Consider the following 20557-nt stretch of genomic DNA (forward strand, 5'->3'; position numbering starts at 1 on the left):
CAAAGATCTGAATAGAATATTAGATTGAAGGCACAGGACAGCAGAGATTAGAATAAGTTATGCATTTTAGAGGAAAAGTATTGATGTGACCGCCTAACCAGGATTCTCTTTAAAGTTATAACAATTTCACATTATTTTTTTCTGTAATTACTTAGTACTGATTTGAATTAGTACTTTTACTTCTGGTGTGGTTTTGCGTGAATATATTGAGCTAATTGGCTGGGGTAGTGACCATCAGCAATGGACACATTCGTAAGCAGGAGAAGGCTGTGGGCGGATGAGATATGATCCCTTTCCCCTTCGTCTCCTGGACGTGTAGAAACATCTTGAACAGATGAGCTCTGTGCATCTGCTGCTGTGAGAAAAGTCTCTTTGAACTTGAATTTTTTTGTCATTCTTCCAAGGGCTCAAAGACAATGTTCTGGCAGCTCTGAGCGGGTATGAAGTGCTGCTGCGCTAATGCTGGCACCGACTCTAATAGGTGTTAAAGGGCTTTCCTTCTTAACTAAAACCCAGTATTTGGAACTAATGATCCTTGAGCTTTTAACATAAGAGGATTCAAAATCATAAAAATCAGAGTTCAGGTAGTTTCATGCTAGTTTTTCAGAATCCTGTAATTAGATGTATATAGCAATTAAACATGCATTGGTATTTTGTGATTTGTAAATAATATTTGGCTTGTGTTTCTTAAGTGCTGAGTCACACAATTTTTCTCCTTTCAAAATAGTTTGGAAGAATCTGGAAGTGTGTGGCTTTTAGTCTACAGCCATACAGTTCCTGGCTGTATTCACTGGAATTACTGCTGTACTTACTCTGATCTGACATGAAGGCAAAGCAGTTTTATAGGCCTTTAAAAGAATTTGAATATTTTGTATATAACAAGTATTTTATATAAATACATATTGTAAAGGCATAATAAATGCTCTATAAATATATGATATATAAGTCTATAAATATGGATGTATATACAGAGATATAAATGTACCTGTTACATAAATATTATTTTTATTATATTTGGGTTTGTTTAGCTAAAGCAAAGCGAAGGAGGACGTTGTGGTACTAGGCTCTGTGCGATACATAGTGATTTAAATGTCCGCATCACTAGTCTCCGGATTAGTGTGTTGGAACACTGTAGACTGGAAAAAGGCAACCAAAAGTCCCAGTCTGTAAAGTTACCATCCACAGATCTGTTAGACTGCTAACAATAAACTTGTATTTAATAATGGTTTTTAAGAAGATAATGTGATCGATATGACATAAGTTCAGGTTTTTGCCTGGCCTTCTCTGTCAGTCCTCATTTTACCTAGAAGTTTGGGGTTTAGTAACTGCAGAAAAAGGTAATTTCTTTGATTTAAGGGCTCTGTGTCTTTTGAGGGTTTTATGTATAAGCCATGAATGGACTGTTCAGTTCCACTTACTGTAGCTGCACAAATTATATGTAGGTTTAGTCTTTACAACTTACAGTGCCGGAATTCATGAGCTGCCACCAGTTTCACTTGAAAAACCTGTTTAGATGGGACCAGCTTGTCTAGTGGAAGCTGCTTAAATGCGTGGCTGTAGCTGAGTAACCACGTGAGATCCATTGCTCTGTGTCCTGCTTTCTGTGCTCTCCCCTGGAGGTCCCCTGGCTGTGGCTCTAGAGAGCAGAACGTGCTGCTGTGGATAAATTCTCGTTTCGGTGCAGTTTGAGCCTGGGATCTTACACAGAGTGGGATCTGTCCTCCAGTTTTGTGGAGCGTTTTGGTTCGTTGAGTGGTTTATAACATATGTTTATATTATATTTAAATGTAATAGGAATCAAGGAGAGTGTTTGGAAAGTGCTTCTCCAAATCTGTTTTATTTCATAACTTGAATTTCACTTAATCTGGCAACATATGGACTGTCTTGAAATTCCTGTCATTTGACATGTTTGATGGTACACGTCAGTCGTTGCTCATGTACTCGTTTATTTGTATTTGGTTAATAGTAACGATCCCTTTGCGCACACCCAGGCACCTCAACCTGAGCGTGCGGCCGAAGCCGCTGTCGGCGCTGGTGCGGAGCGGCGTCCCCGAGGCCCTGCGGGGAGAAGTGTGGCAGCTGCTGGCGGGGTGTCACAACAACGACCACCTGGTGGAGAAGTACCGCATCCTCATCACAAAGGTACAATGCCTTTTTTTTTTTTCCACCTCTTTCCCCCCCATATCTGAAGGAATGAAAGCACAGAGACCTGCGAGTGTGTACCCTCATGCTGAAAGATTCCTGAGCGTGTCTCCATACAGTGGATCAGGTAGTCAGTAGAATTAAATCCTCTTGTCAACAAAAAGCCCTCACACACAGGGCTTGTTGTGGCATTATCTCTACTTAGAGTGCTTTCTTTTTAGTAGTCCTGCTGCTGTTTTGCTCAGATGAGTTCTGAGTTTGTCAAAAATTAGTATTCTATTAATTGCTTTCATAATTGACAGAGATTCAGGGAGCTCATTTCCTTTGCTTGTTTGGATTTCCTGAATGAAAGCTGAATTTTGCTGTATTGTCTTAACACTTATGCTAAAAATCTAATGCTAGTTAAAATTGCAGCCTTTTTTGATAGAAAAAACAGAACACTTTGGACACTTTTGCATTAGACAGCGGTTTTTTAACTTATGTTGAATGCTGACCTCAGTAACATAGGAAAAGAAAATAAGAATCATATATACAGACATCATTCAGTGTTTCTCAAAGTTCTAGAGGAACAAATGGGTCACAAAATGAAATGTCCCTTCCTTAATCAGAAAACCGATCTGTTAATTTGGATTTGACCATTATAGGTATATTGTATTTTAGTGCTTTCATCAAATGTGCAAGTCTAGAAGGACTATATTAGAAATTATTAATGATGCAACTTCAGTACAAATATAACAGAAATTAGTTATTCACCAGTTAAAAAGGCACAACAACTGAATCAGCCTTTATGTATCTATGTTCCGATGGCACAGATTCGTAAGGTGCAATTAAAGACCTTATTCTGTGGGCAAGAGGGCTTCTGAAATTAAACTCGGTTTCTGCTGGAATCATGCAGGAAGGATCCTACGTGATTTGAATGAATCATGTTAGATTAGCTAAAAATGTTTTGCCATAAGTACTTTCACACACTTATTGAATATAGAAGAAACTTGATCTGAATTTCTTAGTGTCGGTGCATGTGTTGTAGAGCTGTAACTTGGATTTTATGGTGAATAAATCATACCAATAGCGTGGAGGTTGAGTGCTCTGGCAAGGAGTATATCACAGTTACTCCTGTTGTGTTGTTTTAATTGCCTAGTGAGTAGCTGACAGTGTCACTTGTTCCTCTGTTTCAGTGTTTTGGTATCAGAATGGAAAAGATGATCTCTTTGTGGCACAGTTGGTGACACATACTGCTACTATCTGCAAGCTAGAAAGGCATTGTGTAACATTTCATTTTTAAATCTGTGAAACCTTTCCACGCGTTTACATTTGGCAGAGACAAAGGAAACAACCTGGCTCTAATGTACCGGAAGCATCTGTGGAGTCCCAGTGGAAGGCAGGGTGGGCTGGTCCCGCGCTGTGTTCTGCCGCAGGACCGGCTGCCCCTGCGTGGTCAGCCAATGCGGAGACTGATTAAGGAGTAAAACAGTGAAAGCAAATGAGAACTGAATGAGCGTTCTCAGGCTGTGCTGGAATCAGCTGAGGTGTGTAGTGGACTGCCAGCGTGCTACAGTAACCAGCTCAGGCACAGGAAAATGAAGTCTCCTAAATCTGGAAGCGCCGTATTAACCCATCGTTGAGGCTGTTTGCCTTGTTGTGACTGAAATGTCAATGGCACGAAAACATTTCTGCAGAACGTTTCTGCAAATGGACAGCCAGGGGTGCTGGGAGAGAAGTCTCTGGTTGGTTTGCAGTGGAACTGTGATTTTTTCAATCCACAGGCAGTGGAACAAGTGTGAGGTTTCGAAAAAGGTTATCGGTGTGGAAGTAAGAAAGGTGCAAATAGGCAAAGTACACAAAATTATTTGTGAGGCTGATGGGAACTTGAATTCAAGACCCGGGAAGCATTTGCAGACCCATTGCTTATAGTATATGTTAACAGGGTAATAAGTCTGGATTGTCCTTTGGCTTTCATTTTTTAAATTTTCATGCCTTAATGTGACTCTTACTGCTCCGAAAATACCAGCTCAATTATAATCAGTATGCAGCAGTGCACAGGAGTAAATGTGTCTGGGAAAAAAAATATTTGTTAATTGTGTGAAGGCAAGGGTCTCTTGCAATATATTGCTTTGCCGTCCTTGTAATGCTTCGCCATGGTTTTGCTTGTCAGTAACACACATTCTTCTCTGGCAAGCATGCAGTTATGTGCATTACCAAGTGTTGTGGATGGTTTATCTGAGAACTGCTGTGCCGCAGCGCAGCAGCACAAGGGGTTGATGCAGAACCTTTGCTCTTCAGTGCAGGTGGGTGATGCAGCGAAGGCGGGTTGAGCGCTCCTGGTCCAGCGCCCCTGCTCTCTTCACATTGACTTCTGTTCCTGTAGCTGCATTTGATTTCTGTCAGGCTTTTTGTGACTCTGTGTGACAGCACAGTCCCAAATTAATAAGGGTTTGTGGTGACAGCTGCTTCAAAAGCTTTTGGCCTCTTTCAGGGATTCTTTTCCTCTTGTGCGCAGGGTGGTGGATGCAGGAGCCCCAGGATTTCTTGTGGTGTTTGCCTCCCTGTGCGGTTCTGGCCCCTGCTGCTCAGCAAATCTGTGGGTTTTGCTTTCTTTTGCAAATTACCTGCTGCAAGGGTAGTACCTTATGTACTGCTGATGTGTGGCTACTGAATGATTGAAAAGGAAACATCTTTTGTCGTGTTCTGCCACTGAATGCTGTGTCTGGGTCTCTTCTTGAATCTGACTTGTGCATTAAAATTGCCATCAAAACCACACCTCAAGGTGTGCGCGTTGCATTCTGGTTGTCATGACAGTATTAATTATTTGCTCCTTATTTCTTTGCTAAACATTAGCTGGGTTTTTATACTCTGTGCTTTTGTTATTGTAGTAGTGTCTAAATTTCACCATTATAGTGCTTCCACAAATTACTTCTGAGAATTTGCACACCATCTGTGTGCAGTAATAAAGCTTTCAGCAGCTCCAGATTGCTGTGCTCGTGCTGGGGAGTGTGGCTGAAAGCCAGCCTGATGAATTAAGGTCATGTCCCTACTGGGGACAGAAAGCAAACTCTAGGTAAAACTATCTAGACAATCCCTTTGAGAGGCATCTGTTCCTGGTAGGACTTTGGCAATCATGGTTATGGCTGTTAATCCTCAGGCTTCCAGCCTCTGAGAGGTAGGAGGAGAGACAAGGGGACTCGCTCCAGGTATTAACGGACACTTGCAGGAAAAATGCTTCATGATGGAAAGTATTGTGGAGTAGAAAACTTGTAAAGCAAGCCACACGGGTTTAAAAAAACCCAACAAACAACAAAAAACACAAAAAAACCCACCAAAAAAACCAAACCAAACCAAAACAACCCCCCAAAAACCAGGATACAAAGCAAAATAGACAGTAGCCACTTTTCAGACGAGGTTTTTCAAAAGGTTTAATACAATCTCTCAGATCAGTGGCGATCTCTCAGCGGAGGAATACTTCATAATACCAGAATTTTAAGAGCCTGACATTTACAATATTGAGGAGAAAGTAAAAGCTTTTAGATATAGGTCTGTGTGGGAGGAAATAATGTTGAAAGGAAAAAAAATTTACAAACTGTTGTGCCAGATAAATGCACTATATTAAGAAAATTATGATATGAGAGGGACATACATCTTGTGGCACAAATAAAATAAAATAAAAATAATCCAGTGGCAGGAGGAGTATCCTGGAATGTTACCCTGGGGTCACCATTTCTGGTAGAGATCGTAGGCCTGGTAAGAAATTAATTTGTTCCAGTTTTGCTTATAGCAAGACTCTTGCTACCCACTTTCTCATCTTCCCACTTTTTTGTCTCCATGAGCGGAGGATTACAGTATACAGAAGCTCCACCAAATATACTCATCTGTCTTGGTGCAAACGATACTAGTTTTTAGTGAAGAAATAGATTAAAATGTCACTACCGTTATTTGATTGAACATGTTGCTTCGTCAGCAGCATAAAATGTAACAATGCTTTAGCTGTGGGTGGTTAACACTTATTTTCCACTTCTGTCACAATCACATTTCCATATGTTCATATAAATGAAGAAGAATACATTTAATTTTCAGGAGTACAAAGAGCCATGATTGTGTACAATCAACTGAAATTGAACCTACCATCCATCTGTGAATCACGGTGTAGCAAGTATGATGTAGCTCTGCTGTCAGTGTGCTTGAACCTCGACATCCCTTGTTGGATTAGTTTTGATCACGTGGTGATAAAAGTTTAATTATCTTTTGCAAGCAGTAGTTCTCCCAAGAGTTCTCATTGTAACTTTGAATGATTTCTTGAGTACTTTTCACAGTCTTAGATGAGGTTTTATTGTATATGTATGTATAGAGTGGGAGAAGTGTCTGTGACACAGAAATATTTTCAGTGTCTCACAGCCCTCAACCACCTGAACCAACGGTTTCATGTCAGGAGGTTCATCGGGCGGGCTGCTGGTGCTTGGCCAAAGAGCGGGGGCAGCCAGTGGCTCCATCTCCAGCCCGGTCACCTTCCAGTTCAGTTTCGTGCCCTTGGGCCACATTGGTCTGGCCTCTGGTGCAGGGAGAATTAAGAGATATCGCTGCTTTGGGCTGGGGTGTTTGGAGCAAGCAGGACAAGTTGGCATGAACTTTGCACAGTTACCACTCCCAGCTTTGGAGAAACAAAAGAATGTCAGTTAAAGGAAAAACCAGACTGTCTCTCCTACAGAAATACCTATCAGCTGTGTACAAGTTAATCTTGTAACAAAAATCTAACCAGTGAGGAGTTTTGGTGCATATTTTGCTTCAAATTTCAGCAAGTAGATACTGTTTTGGTCAGTCTCACTATTTTCAATACCACCTTGGTTTTATATCTATGATACACTTAAATATCAATGTATGTTATTTTCTTAAAGATGTTTATAATGTGTCTATTCATGCCTAAGGATCCAGAAATACTATTTGAATCAATTGGTACGGAAATCATTCTCTGCTTTGGAAAGATAGATCCTTTCTCCTGCAGTGATTCAATCATAGCTTGTTTTTTGTATAACCACAATACCCTTCCCTAAATTTAATTCAAAGTTTGTTTCCTAGCTACAGTTCTAGTACTTCAATTGCCACGATCAGAAACACCATAAATTATAACAAAATTGAAGCATGATAGTAAGGGGATCTTTGAGAGGTAAAGATAGGGCAGAATAAACAAGTTTTTGTTCTCAGGCTTTTGCATGAGAATAATTAAAAATCTGCCAAGTCATGCTGTTGTCCAGCAGAGATTTTTGACCAATACTAGTGTATTTTTTTTTTTTAATTACATGTCAGCTAAAATCCCTAGTATTGCAGTGTGATTGCTTTGGGATCTATTCTTTCGGCTGCACTTCATTTTGCATTAGGTATCCCACAAAAGAAATGTTTTGCTTAGGTTAACTGAAACCTCGGGTCTGCCAGCATTGGTTGAATTCAGTGCGTGGACTTGCTTGTAGGGACGCCAGTTGTGCGCTTTCGTTTTTGACGAAAGGACGTTAATTGCTGAAGAGCCTTACCGCCGTCTCTTACTGGTCTGATCGCTTCAAAGACCAGTTCCCGTAGCGATGGGCCCGTCCTGAGCTGTGGAGAAGTCTGGAATCTCAGTTGGAGAGCGAGCTTCCACATACCATGGGAATGGTATACCAGCATGGTATATGGTATACCAGCAAATGGTATACCAGCATGTCAGGTGAGTAAAGCTCTCTTGACAAACAAGAGATGAGGATCCTGTGCTGACATCTTCACCTGGTATGCATCAGAGAGGATTTTCTGGTTAAATATGCGTGATGGTATTAGCTTATGGTGTGAATACAAGGTTAGGTGCTGTGCTGTGAATCGCTCGCATGTTCGCTCTCTGGAACGTCGTGTTTTCTAGTCTGTCTATTCTGGTGTAGGTTGTGCCTTTGCCTTTTGTGTGTATGTACACAGGAGGTGCTCACCTACCTGGGCAGCATCTGGATTACTGGTGGGACACAGTTCTCAGCTTTGCCCTTGGTTTCAGGTGTCTCCTAAACAACACACACTACACCTGGAAGACACCCGTATTCCAGAACAGGCATTTCCCAAAAGGGCTTGGAAGCCTGAAATGATGACTAAATGTTTAAATTCCCGTCCTTGCTCTGTCCGGTTGTCATTTGCCGCGCAGACAGGTGCTGAGAGGAGGAGCCGGGTGTGCGGTGGGTGCGTGTCTGTCTGTCTGCAGGAGCAGGGCGTGGGTGGCCGTCTGTCCGCAGGGCCGGGCTGTGCCCGGGCAGGGCTGCCCGCCGGGCAGCGCCGGGAACCCCTTTGTTTTCCCGGGGTCGCGCCGGGTGAGGCACCTACCGCCATCGGCCCCTCGGCAAATCGGCTTCCGAGGGCGTCGTGCGTGGAACCCCGCGTTCCCGAGGCTCCCGCTGCCGGCCGGGGGCTGCGGCCCCGCTCCCCGCCGGGTCCCCGCCGCGCCGCGCCCTCCCCCGCGCTGCTGCCCGCCTCCCTCCCCTTCCTCCCGCCGTCCCCTCCCCCCGGCTCCGCATCGCCGCGGCCGGAGCACACGCCGCCCGTGCCGGCGCTCGGCCGAGGATGCTCCGGGGCTTTTGTTCCCCTGCGGCAGGTAGGGGCCGGGCGGCGGGGCCGGGCTGCGCCCCGGGCCGGGCGGGGGCAGCGGGGCGGCCGCGGGGGCCGGAGCGGCGCGGGCCGGGAGAGGCGGCGAACAAAAGCGTCGTGCAAAATGGAGCCAGGAGAGGAGGGCTGGACCCCTTCCCCGCCGCGCATCCCTCCGCAGGGCTGGCCGGCGGCAGGAATTTTCACCCGGAAAACCTCCCCGCGCTGCCCCGGGCCGAGGGCGTGGGGACCGGAGCGGGGGAGGCGGCGCGGCCGGAGCCGGCGGGGAGCGGGGGCAGCGGCGGCGAGCGCTGAGCAGGGCGTGGGGATGGAGGTGAGACAGGGAGGAGAGGCGGTTCTGTAAAACACTTTCCCCTTCTCTTCTGTCAGCCTTTGGGAGGACTCTCGTCCTGGCTCGGTGAAGGTTCCTTCTCCCTCTTCCCCCAACCCCTCATCCCTCCTTGACGAGGCAGCCCACCCAGAGGGCTTTAATATCAGCCGTGTGCCGTGTGCGTGTGCGAAGTTGCTGACATGACGGCTGCCGGGTCCCGGTGCAGCGGTAGCGGCGGGGAGCCGGATTTAAAGGGGAATTGTGCTGCAGACAATGCACAGCAGCAGCATCTGGAGCGGCCCTGGGGACCGGAGCTCTGCTTTTGACATTGCTACACACACAGCACCAGCCGCAATGACAGCAGCTGCCTGGAGTGGCTGCAGGCAGCAGGCAGGAGCATGAAGTAAAGAGATCACTGCAGTGCTCAAGATGAACTCCTCTTTGGTTGGCAACCAGAGTGGCCGGCCGTTCTGTCTCCTGGCCATTAGCTATTTGGAGACCATCAATTTTTGCCTCCTGGAAGTGGTTATTATTGTGTTCCTCATGGTCCTGATTATTTCAGGCAACATTATCGTGATATTTGTCTTTCACTGTGCACCTCTGCTGAACCACCACACCACCAGCTACTTCATTCAGACTATGGCGTATGCTGACCTCCTGGTGGGCGTGAGCTGTCTGGTGCCTTCTTTGTCTCTGCTGCACTACCCTATTGTTTTAAGTGAGTCCTTGGTTTGCCAAATCTTTGGTTATGTGGTATCGGTGCTGAAGAGCGTCTCCATGGCCTCTTTAGCGTGCATTAGTATTGACAGATACATTGCCATCACGAAGCCGCTGACCTACAACACGCTCGTCACCCCATGGAGACTTCGAATCTGCATACTGGTCATTTGGCTGTACTCCTGCCTGGTCTTCCTCCCCTCCTTTCGCTGGGGAAAGCCTGGATATCACGGGGATGTGTTTCAGTGGTGTGCCAGTTCCTGGAACACCGATCCCTATTTCACCCTCTTCATTGTGGTGATGCTCTATGCCCCAGCCGCTTTCATCGTCTGCTTCACCTACTTCAACATCTTCCGCATCTGCCAGCAGCACACCAAGGAGATCAACGAGAGGCGGGTGCGCTTCAGCTCTCAGGACGGGGAGGCCGGGGAGGCGCAGCCCTGCCCGGACAAGCGCTATGCCATGGTTCTTTTCCGCATCACCAGTGTCTTCTACATCCTCTGGTTGCCCTACATCATCTATTTTCTGCTGGAGAGCTCCAATGTCTATAGTAACCGCATTGCGTCCTTCTTGACCACTTGGCTTGCCATTAGCAACAGTTTCTGCAACTGTGTCATTTATAGTCTCTCCAACAGTGTCTTTCAGAAGGGGCTTAAGCGTCTCTCAGGGGCTATTTGTGCCTCTTGCGCTAGACAGAGGGTGGCTAAGGACTCCTCTACCTCTAGGAGCAAAAGATCTTCCAATGGATGTCATGTCTAAGACTCCTATCAGCTGGACTGGGAAGTGCAGGGACAATTCTGTAAACTGCAAAATAAGTTAAATATGATTTTAAGATGTCCAGATTTGCAAAAAGGTTTATGAGAAATGCTGCTGACATAGAAGAATCAGGAGCACATATCATTGTGGTTTCACTTCAAAAAATTATTGCTGTGGAGGAGGCTGTGGAGTTTCACCTCCATATGCATTTTTAAGAATAAAGCTGTATCTTGACACTTACCTCTCCAGCTGGTGTGACTGAATGGAGTGGGTGGCTGAGAGCTTCGGCAAAATGTAGTCTTTCTTACAGCTTTACTAGGTTCTTTTGAGATTCGTGCTTCACATGCAAATGATAGAGCTGAAGTGGAAATGTCACAGTATATGGTATATTACAGGGATTTTTTAATATATGCCAAAGTATATTGACACAATGTTCCAGCGTCATACAGAAGGGGCCAAACAATTTGTTTTCCAGTGCTACCTAGACAGGACTTCTAGAACAGTAGTGAACAACATGAACATTTTAGTGTGAACGTAGAGTTTTCCTGAGCCGTGAGTGCAGAGATGTGATCCGAACAGCCGGACGCCCAGGACTGATCCGGCTTCCGCGCCCCGTTTCTCTGGTAGGATGCGTGTGCGCGATAAGAGTGTGGCATCTGCATTCTCCTGTTTGTTGTGGAGTAAGAAGACAAACTTGGATCAGACCAAATTTAGCAGTTAAATAAAATGTGTTTTGATAAGCTAAGAGAAAATATATGTTGCTTTATGATACCGGAGTTGTGGCAGCTACTCGAGGATGATGCCAACATGTGAAAATTATTCTCAAACCAGTGGAGAAATGCCACGGTTTTGTATGTGGAAATTTTCTCAAGAACAACTTTAAAAATAACATGTCCCTTTTTTTTTTTTTTAATCTAAATTCTTCTGATATTTTACATACTAGAACTTAAGGGGAAAGGAAAGAAAACAATTGTCTTCTAAACAGCTAAGGGAACTATGTTGTAAATTTAACTGTAGTATTTGAGTTATTCATAAGTGCACAGAGCTAAATCAGCGACATTTTTCTTTAGCCTTCATGGGATTAAAGATGGTTCGAATATAGCAGGAGCTAAATCCTGTTGGCAAACGCATATCTAGCCAGTCAGAGTCAGGATCTGAGAAACAAAATCTCATTGACCACAGCTTTTTCAAGCTAGCTTAGATGAAATATTTTTTGAGTACTGTAATGCTGTTAAGAAGGCAGTATGGCCCTCAAATTGGTTAGTTTTCCTAAAGAATATCCTTGTCTTTTTACTGATGCCTTGTTTGGAAAATGAAAGTGAACCGTGTATTTCTGTAATAGTGGATTACAGTCTGCATCATCTGTTCTCCCCATCCCTGGTACAGGGGGATCCTCGCACCGCAGCTCTGGTCCCAGAGCAGCTTTTACACTGGTACGGGGGATCCCTGCACCGCAGCTCTGGTCCCAGGTTTTACACCGTGAGCAGGTTTTACACGGTGACTGTCGCGGTTCTTCCCTGTGCTGTGGGTCGGTGCGTTTGATGCTGTGAGCCCGGGGTGCTGTGAGCTCTGTGTCACAGTGCTGTGTGCTGCTAGGCATAGTGGGAACGCAGAAATATTGGGGAAAAATGGTTTGATTTTTTTAGAATTGGAGTAATTCTCTTGGCCAAAGGGAAGACTTTTGTTAAATGGTTTCAGGTCTACTGTTAGAGATCAAGATCCTCTTTTTCGTCCTCTACGCTGTCCCTGCCTCGAGCACACCCGTTCCCTCCTCTCTGCTCCGTCTGCCGGGCTTTGCCCCCCAGGATTCCTGTTCCTGGGGAGGACGGGGCAGAACTCCCACTATTGCTGCCCAGTTTTGGTTTGAGAGCCCTGTTACAGAGCACGTCTAAGTCATATCTCTGTGTGCTTTCAACTTATTTCATCCATAGTTCAAACCTCTCAAGTTCCTCCTTAGTTCATCTGAAATTGTCTAAACCCCGACGCCTTCAGGAGGATGTTTCTTGTTATCTGCTGCAATAAAGCAGAGCAGGGCCAGGGCCGATGCTGCGATCCTGCCCGGCCGTGGCAGAGGAGGTTTGTTCTGCAGAACAGTCGGAACTTTGGTGAGAGACACAACAGCCGTGGGGGGAGCAGCGCAAGGCGGGGTGAGTCACTGCTAAATGGTGTAATAAGCTCACAGCACATCAGCTGGCTAATTGTTCTCGAGGGTTTTGTGGGCATTATGGCACAGGTGGGCTTTGGGGAACAGTTTAAGGGTTCTAGTCACTAATATCAAAGCCGATGTGTGTGGTATTTTTGGAACAGCCTCTCAGGTAAACTCCCAATAGCTTTTCTCTGGCTCTTCACCTTATCTAAGATTTCCAAGCCTTTGAAGTGATGGAATCTGTCATTGAAATAGTATTTGATTAAATTTAATAGAAGAAAAGAATCTGCTAGGACTAAAATCCTAAAAACGGCAGTTTCAGGTGTAAGTGTAAGCTGGAGAGCAAAGATTGTTGCGCTTTTTTTTTGGTGGCATGGATAGAGGTTTAAATAGGAGTATTGTATGCTGCTTTTTGAGAATATAGAAGAGTTTAAAAAGTGGCGAGGGGTCTACACCATGGCATAGGAATTGAACTGGAGATGCAGCAGTTGCTGGTTCAGCTCTGAGCCTGGAGCTGAGCGTGGAGCGCGGTGGTGGGTGCGATGCAGATGCAGGTGCACATACAGATCCCCGCCTGCGGCTGGTGGTGCTTGGTTTGGCCGTTCCCGACAGCCAGGCCTTGGTTCCGTTGCCTTACTCTTCTCAAAGTCTTCATCGGCTCAGATGATTCCCGTCAGAGGTGAAAATCAGAATCTGGAAGTCTCTTAGAGATGAGGACCAACAGGAGTTGCAGCCAGTTGATGCGTTTAAGTTTCACCCCATGTTTTGCAGACACTTTTTTAAAGTGTTGGCTCAGTAGCTTAGTTTTTGTGTCAAATATTTATATTTTTATCTGTGTTAATTTATTGATTTTTTAAAAAAATTAAATTACTTTTTTGTCCTGTAAGTTAATTTAATGTTGATTTAGGTTTGTATGTTATTAGGTATTTTAAATGTTCATAACATTTGAGTTTGTTCAGTAAAATTGCATGGGGGTGAATCTTGTTCACGGTGCCAAGTGTGGAAGAAATAATTTTCAGAAGCATTCCCTTCTCTGTTCGCATCCTCTGTCACACAGTTAACGGGAGGCACACTCTGTGCTATGAGTTGTTAGGCAGCAAACTCTCCAGTTGGATCACTTTCATCACTGTACATACAAAACTAATCCTTTCTTGGCTGGATTCGTACCCAAGTGTGCCTGATGCTTCAGAAATTGGTGTCAAGAGCATTGCACAGATGCATGCCACACTGTGGAGAGTACAGAAATGAAATTGCACCTTCATAAAAAATGTGGTTTATGATGTGATTAAATGAACAAATTTTAAAGTTCCATCTCAAGACCATAATTTTTTTTTTAATTATTATTTGGGTTATCTGCCTCACTTTGAAATGAAGCTGCTGGAAGGTTCCATTTGCAGGATGTCATGCAGTGCCATGGAAAGGATTTCTAAATGCACAACTTCTCAGAAGGTGAAAATTTGCTCCATCTAGAACTCTTTTTTTTTTTTTTTTTTTTTAAGTTTACTGGGAGCCTAGGCGTGATTATATTGTCATTTTTCCAAATAGGTGGGGAGAAAAATCTGTGGATTTTTTTTTTTAATAATCTGCAATCAAGTGACAGTATTTTTTAACTGAACAGATATATTTTGTGTGAAACGAAAGTTTTGCTGTTATCTACTGTTACCTTTTTTTAATGTTACAGTTCCTACAGTCTTTATGTGTTGTTAGGGGTTTTGTACTTGTTTTTAAGCTTCTTACCACTCAGAAATTAGTTTCTACTTGTTGGAATTCTGACAGGGCTCAGTGTCAGGGCGCTGAAGGGCTCTCTGCAATATTCGTCACACGTCTTAGACAAGAAGAAGGTGGTACCGAGTATCAAGGCGCAGGGAGTCTCAGGAGCAGCGCGAGGTTGTGCAGTCTCCCTCACAGCAGCTCCAACGGGAACATCCAGATTTCAGTCTTGTGCTGCATCTCTGTGACCCCTCTAAGAAGTGCAAAATTTCAGCAGTTCTGAAAAAGACACTTCCAAAGTATGTATGTGATGCGAGATGGAAAGGTTTGGGACGTAAACTGGGTCAGCAGGTTTGTTGTTGTTTGTCGGGTGTTCCCAGCTGCTGTGATGGTCACAGGTGTGCTGGACCTGCAGGACTCAGCCAGGTGAAACGTTTCAGTCTCTTACTCCACATCAGGGTCTGAAGTTGACAGAGCTTCTAATTCAGGTCAGTGCTTTAAAAAACATGATTCTTAGGAGCAAGTATCTGAGCATAGGGGTCTGCCTTCAGACATTACAAACAAAAGACCCATTTAAAATTTTTTCCAGTTACTTTAGTCAACTATTGTAGGTTATTTTAATAAGAGGAGGCTGAGATTTTAGAGGACTTCTGTTGTTTTAACACCTCTTTTGTTCCAAGTACTTGAAGCACCTGCTGAAACATTTGCCCTGACCTGGTCCTTGTTTTGTTGTTTAGTTTAGAAACCTTTTTCTTCCCTTCTATGACTTTGCAGGATGCAATGACACGTCCTTTCTGTGGTGGCATTCAAGATAAACTTGAATTTTACCTCACTGCCAACACTATCTGAAGTTGGCAAAGCACACGTTTGTCAGTGATGCTCTGCTGAGATCCAAGAGGTGTAAAGGCCTCTGTGGTTTTTATGCTTAAATGGGGGAATAGTTGCTCTTCAGAGTTAAAACTTAGTATGTGTGAAACCAGATGCAGTTGTATTTATAGAAAGAAACTGAAAGTTGCGGCCAGTGGAAACAAAGGAAACCTCTGGACAGATGTGCCTGCGCTGCTGGTGGGCTGCAGATTGCTGTCAAAACAGTGGAGTATTTAATTTGAGTCATGCCCTTTACAATACATTTTTTAGAAGGTGGAGTTTAACCTCCGAAGGCCGCTCCTCAGAGCCTCGGGGCTCCCGCCGCAAACCCTCCGGTTCCATTCAGGTACAACGGGATGACACCAGCCTGCGTCGTGCTTGACCGGCTGAGGTGTTCCAGCAATAGGGAAATAACCTGACGTGAGGTAGTTTGTTTAGTCAGCTTTTCAGGTTTGTTTTCTCTGACACGAGGTTTTCTAGACAGGTGAAAAGTTTTCCTTATGCAGGCAGCTTTGCTCATGGTTCTTCACGCAATAGTGACTTCTGCCACCTTTCAGTTTTTATTCCCACCGCAGAGTTTAAAACAAACCACAGTCTGTGTCTGCTCTACCTGCATTTAGTGGTGGTTGCAAATGGAAACGTTTGTGGATTTCACCCATATCTTATTTGGATCTCTCGAGCTTTAGCCATTAATGAAAATGTTAAAGTAAGTTTCGTTCCTGCATCCTGATCCAGGTTGGCTGTTTACAGCCTCTGGTGTACTTCAGCGAGCTGTCCAGTCTAAACTGATTCTCTAGCTGTGAATTCGTGGTTATTTAATTGAGAAACAAGTTGTCGAAGTCCTCTCTGTTTTGGCGCGAAGACGTTGGGGTGTTGCGATCCCTGCGCTGCTGGCGGGAGGTGCTGGCTCTGCCCGGGGGGCAAGTCGCTCTGTGTGGGTTCGTAACCAGCGCTGTTATTTGCCGAGGAGTTTTCAGACACGCTGAGCGGATGCACGGTGCTTTAGGTTCTGTTTAGAATGGGAGTTTAGACGGCCCGGCCCGTCGCGAAGCCGGCGATCGCTGCCTCGCGGAGCTCTGCGCCGCGGGCGGCCGCGAGGGACGGATCCGGCTGCTCGGTCCCGCTTCTTTCTTGTTAGGAAGTTGTAAGATGAAGATAGTGATTTTGTAACTCAAAGCTTTGGCTTCTCTCCGGTGGTCATTACTGGAGATCCTTTAATTAAAAAGTTAAATAAATTCAAGCAACTCCTTGTAAAGATGAACTCAAGTCTTGCTGTGCGTATGAGAGTCATTCTTAAACGTTACAAAGATCACGTGATACAAGCAATCAGATGCTTAATAAACCAAGTCATTACTTTTATGGTAAATTGAAAAAAAGTTCTTCTGGGATTTCAACTGTAAATGAATCCTTAAAAACCAATAATTAGATTAGTAAAGGATGACGTTTTAATATGCTGGCAGGAATATAGAGGGATTTGTCAGGGAAAGCAAAACCAGACTTTGCACTAAAGTGGCTTAGGCATATTTATAGTGCTAGTGATTTTGTGTGTGTGTGTGAAATCTTTGGACTATTTTAATATAATGTAAGGCTTTGAGCTTTAGCTAACTCGAATTGCTTGTTTTATGAAGTTAAATTAGTACCACACTGTGAAGTATTTTTAAATATTAGCATTACTGAGTATTAAAAGTATTTCATAAGAACATTTTTAAAACGTTTTCTGTAGATGCTGTCAAAGGAATCGATGTTTAGTGTACAAAGAAATAAAACCCTGAGGGCTGAAAGGTACCTGTATGTTTCTGATCACCTTGGTTTTTGAGGGGTTAGGTATTTCTTGAGGATAAATTGTTGTCATTAAAACTCACTAAAAATAATGGTGCAGTTAATCCTTTCAGATAACAGAAAGCAGCATTACCTCCAGCCACGCTTTGGAACTGTCTGAAAGGATTTGCAATCGCATATGTTGTCTTCACAGACTTACGTCTTTAGCAATGCTGTACAGCACAGTGTTTTGCAAGTTCCTACGCTGATAAATTTCTCTCCATATGTAACGTTTGAAATCTAGTTTCTATTGTAACTCTAGCATGTAAACACTAGATTCAATTTTGTATTTCTCTAATGAATGCAACAGGATGGAAACGAGTTTGCAATTGCTAATTGCTTTTTTACTGTTCTTAATACTCGTGGGTATGTATTTTCTTCAGGGATTTCAAAATTGTATTAGTACCTTTTTTAATTGGTTTTTTTTTTTTCCACGTGCTGTTTACAATTAAAGCGCGAGCATGGGAGGCTGTGCCTGCATGTGCTTTTAGGTTGTTTGCTGCTGGAGTGCGGCGGAGCGGCCGTACCTCGAAGGGTGCTCGTGCTGCTTGTGTCCCGCTCGCTGACCGGGACAGCAGGAGCCGCTGGGGACGTTATTTCGGTGTGTTCTGCGCAGATTTGACGTTGTCAGAGGGTCCTTCTGAGTTTTGTTCAGGAGACAGTCCAGCTCTTTACACGAGGAGCGGGACAGCTGGTGGTTCTTTGAGTTCCAGTGGAAAGGCCAAGAACAGACAAAATCACACGTAAGAAAGTGTATGTGTTTGTTTGTAAGAACTTTGTGTACCTTTTAATGCTGGAAATTATTTCGTGTTAAAAGATGAAAGAGGTGTGAGTGTGAAACCCCTGCTACAAAGAACTACGGAAAAAGTCCACCCAAGCAGATGAGAACAGCAAACAGGTGAATGAGAGGCAATCCGGCCCCGAGACTGTAACGCCGTGTTTGATTCTGACGCACGGGGGTGCCGGGGGCTCCGCGGGGCCCGCGGCTCTGCCGGGGTTTGCGCCGTTTGTGCTCTGCTGGGAGGGAGCTGGCGAAGACGGTGTTGGATACGCAGAGCAGCTGAGGAAAGAAGGGGTGGTTGTCCTGGCTCCAGAATTACCTGGTTTGTGCCAACTCAGAAGTGTTAAAATACAGGGGAGAGGGCGACTCCTGCCCCATCGTTTTAAGACATTTCTGTAGCTGATATTTCAACTAAGACTAATAATAAGAAAAACTACAGTTGAGCCAAAAATGACAAATGTTACTGATTTAAAATAATACTTGGATATTTTAAAATATTAAATGCAACTAGATAAATTGGAAGCATGTAAATATCTGATTCTAAATCTTTGCATTATTTCCAAGAGGTAATTTTGCTATGAGCTATTGAATCTCAAAGAAATGTATTATTTCCTTAGAGACGATCTGTACCCCAGCTGTGTCACACATCTCTTGGCTTGTTTCCTTTTTGCTGTAGATGTACATACGTATATGTGTGCACTGTGTGACCGGACAATTACTGCCCTGTTAAATTGCTTGTTTAAAAGCATATATACGGATAAACACACATGTATGTAAAATACATACGTGCATATGTATTTTAAAAGAACTAATTTAACACGGCAGTAATTGTCCGGTCACACAGTTTAGGGCTTTGTAAAATATGTAATTTTAAGAATGTCAATGTGGTTCTTAATGAATTTTATAAACACTTTTCTGAATCTGTTATCAGCACATCCCATCCTAAGAGAAACTGCGCGTTTCTCAGTGATTGCTCCACTGGTTACATTTTTTTTTGTCTGCCATTTGTTCTGGATTGATGTATCTTGATACTACTAAAATTTCAAGGGCTGTTGGCGCATTTCACATAGCCTGGGATTGCCTGTTCTCCAATGTATGGATCATGCATCAACAGTACTAAGTAGCCTTACTGTTTTGCCTAAAAGCCTAGCTAATTTATTGACTATTCTCTCTTTAAAGAGAGGTCTCTGGAAGGGGTAGCATATTTTAGGATGCTCCTTCTCTTTAAAGGGAAACTCAGAATTGAATAGCAGTACTTGTTGATCAGTGATATTATTGTAGCCAAAGGATGCATGGGTGGTTTCATAGGAAGTTTTTGCTTCAAGTTTCTTGATGAAATGTAGTGTTCTACAGAGCTGTGTGGAGAGTGTAGTTTTTTATTCTGAAATGCACTTGTACACTTTATTTGAAGGTCTGAATGGATCATAAATACATTTAAGAAATAAACGATACGTCACATGTTTTCACGTCTTGTCTGGGATGACTTTTGTGTAACCGTGCTGATGAAGGTGGGTTCGTTTGGGAGTGGGTGGGGTTTTTTCTCTTATCTTGATTGCTCTAGATAGTCCGGCTTGCATGGAATTGTGAGAGTAGCAGAACCTGCCAGCGCGTTTTCTTTCTGCTCCATCCACACATGACGGAGGGCACCGTAGGCAAACTCCTCTCTATAATTTTCCTGTGGGAAACTTGAGCCCTAAAAGGAAACGAACTCAGTGAAATGACTGGATATCACAAGGGATTCACTTTTATTTTTAGAATTGCACTATATTGCCATATTTGGACTGAAAGTATGCTGTATCAATGCACTATTGTATCAAATTGCAGCTGTCTATTCCGAATTTGTCTACATTATTCAGTTTTTTCCACAAATACTGTTTATTTGTGAATTTCTCAGTAAGTGCTAACTCCAGGTAACGCTTACATTCTGCGGACAGCATCTCTTGTGAGAAGTTAACAGTACATTGCTTCAAAAATGGGTTTTGCAATATTTCCTTAAGGTCTTAGTAACAGGTGTCATTCTTACGGAAACCTTCTCACAGTGGTTTGGTCGAAGACAAATGCAGGAATGTATTCTGTGTAAAAGTTGGTGTAAATATTGCTTATTAAAAAAAGTAAACCTGGGAATGTCATCAACCTGCAAAACAGACCTGGTGACACGGTATCCTGCTAACACTGAAAACAGCTATCGAAAGACCCTTTAATATTTTCGGATGTGCTTAAAATGTGCAGATCTGCTCAAAATAGCTTCTCCCCATCGTGTAATATTACGCTTGTTGCTGCCTGTGAAAGCTTCAGGGAGTTTGGGCGTCTGCCCGTTGCAGCCGCCGCAAGTGTCCAGCGGGCGCTCGCTCCCGAACCGCGTCGGGGCTCGGCCAGGAGATGCCGCGCGCCGATCTGACCCCGGCAAAGCAGGAAAATTCCACCCAGCGACCGAGTCTCTAGACCCTTCTCACAGTGACCTCTGACAAAGTAACTTGCAAAGCCAGTGGGACCTTCCTAAGAAATAATGGCAATGTGAGAATCGATGCCACGGTGGTAAGAGTGAGAATCAGGCGGTTTGGGTTTTGCGGTGGTTGTGTCAGGTAACTCACCCAGGGAGAACCATCCATGTTCTGGATCATTCTGGGGGTGAGAGCAGGGAGGATTCTACAGCTGGGACCTCACCATTTTTCCATTTTTATGTCATTTTCGAAGTCAACCTGTATCCAGGCAA

The 20557-nt window shown here is 44.0% G+C and overlaps 2 protein-coding genes across 4 annotated transcripts in view; both read left to right on the forward strand.

Annotated features, from left to right (window-relative positions):
• The window catches only part of RABGAP1 (RAB GTPase activating protein 1), a 63052-nt gene that overhangs the window by 23108 nt on the left and 19387 nt on the right, over positions 1-20557 (forward strand). For all 3 annotated transcript variants that reach the window (XM_065648365.1, XM_065648368.1, XM_065648366.1), the window contains one exon: positions 1992-2142. In XM_065648365.1, coding sequence (XP_065504437.1) covers positions 1992-2142 — 151 coding nt within the window. The remainder of the gene's footprint in view (positions 1-1991; positions 2143-20557) is intronic.
• GPR21 (G protein-coupled receptor 21) lies at positions 9479-10525 on the forward strand. The gene has a single exon (XM_065648749.1). The coding sequence runs from the start codon at positions 9479-9481 to the stop codon at positions 10523-10525; it is 1047 nt and encodes a 348-aa protein (XP_065504821.1).

The sequence above is a fragment of the Caloenas nicobarica genome, chromosome 19 (assembly GCF_036013445.1).
Source record: "Caloenas nicobarica isolate bCalNic1 chromosome 19, bCalNic1.hap1, whole genome shotgun sequence".
In the NCBI taxonomy this organism is placed as follows: Eukaryota; Metazoa; Chordata; class Aves; order Columbiformes; family Columbidae; genus Caloenas; species Caloenas nicobarica.

Bases quoted from the DNA above. Each gene is read 5' to 3' on its own strand.
- GPR21 (XM_065648749.1), top strand. From the start codon at position 9,479: ATGAACTCCTCTTTGGTTGGCAACCAGAGTGGCCGGCCGTTCTGTCTC.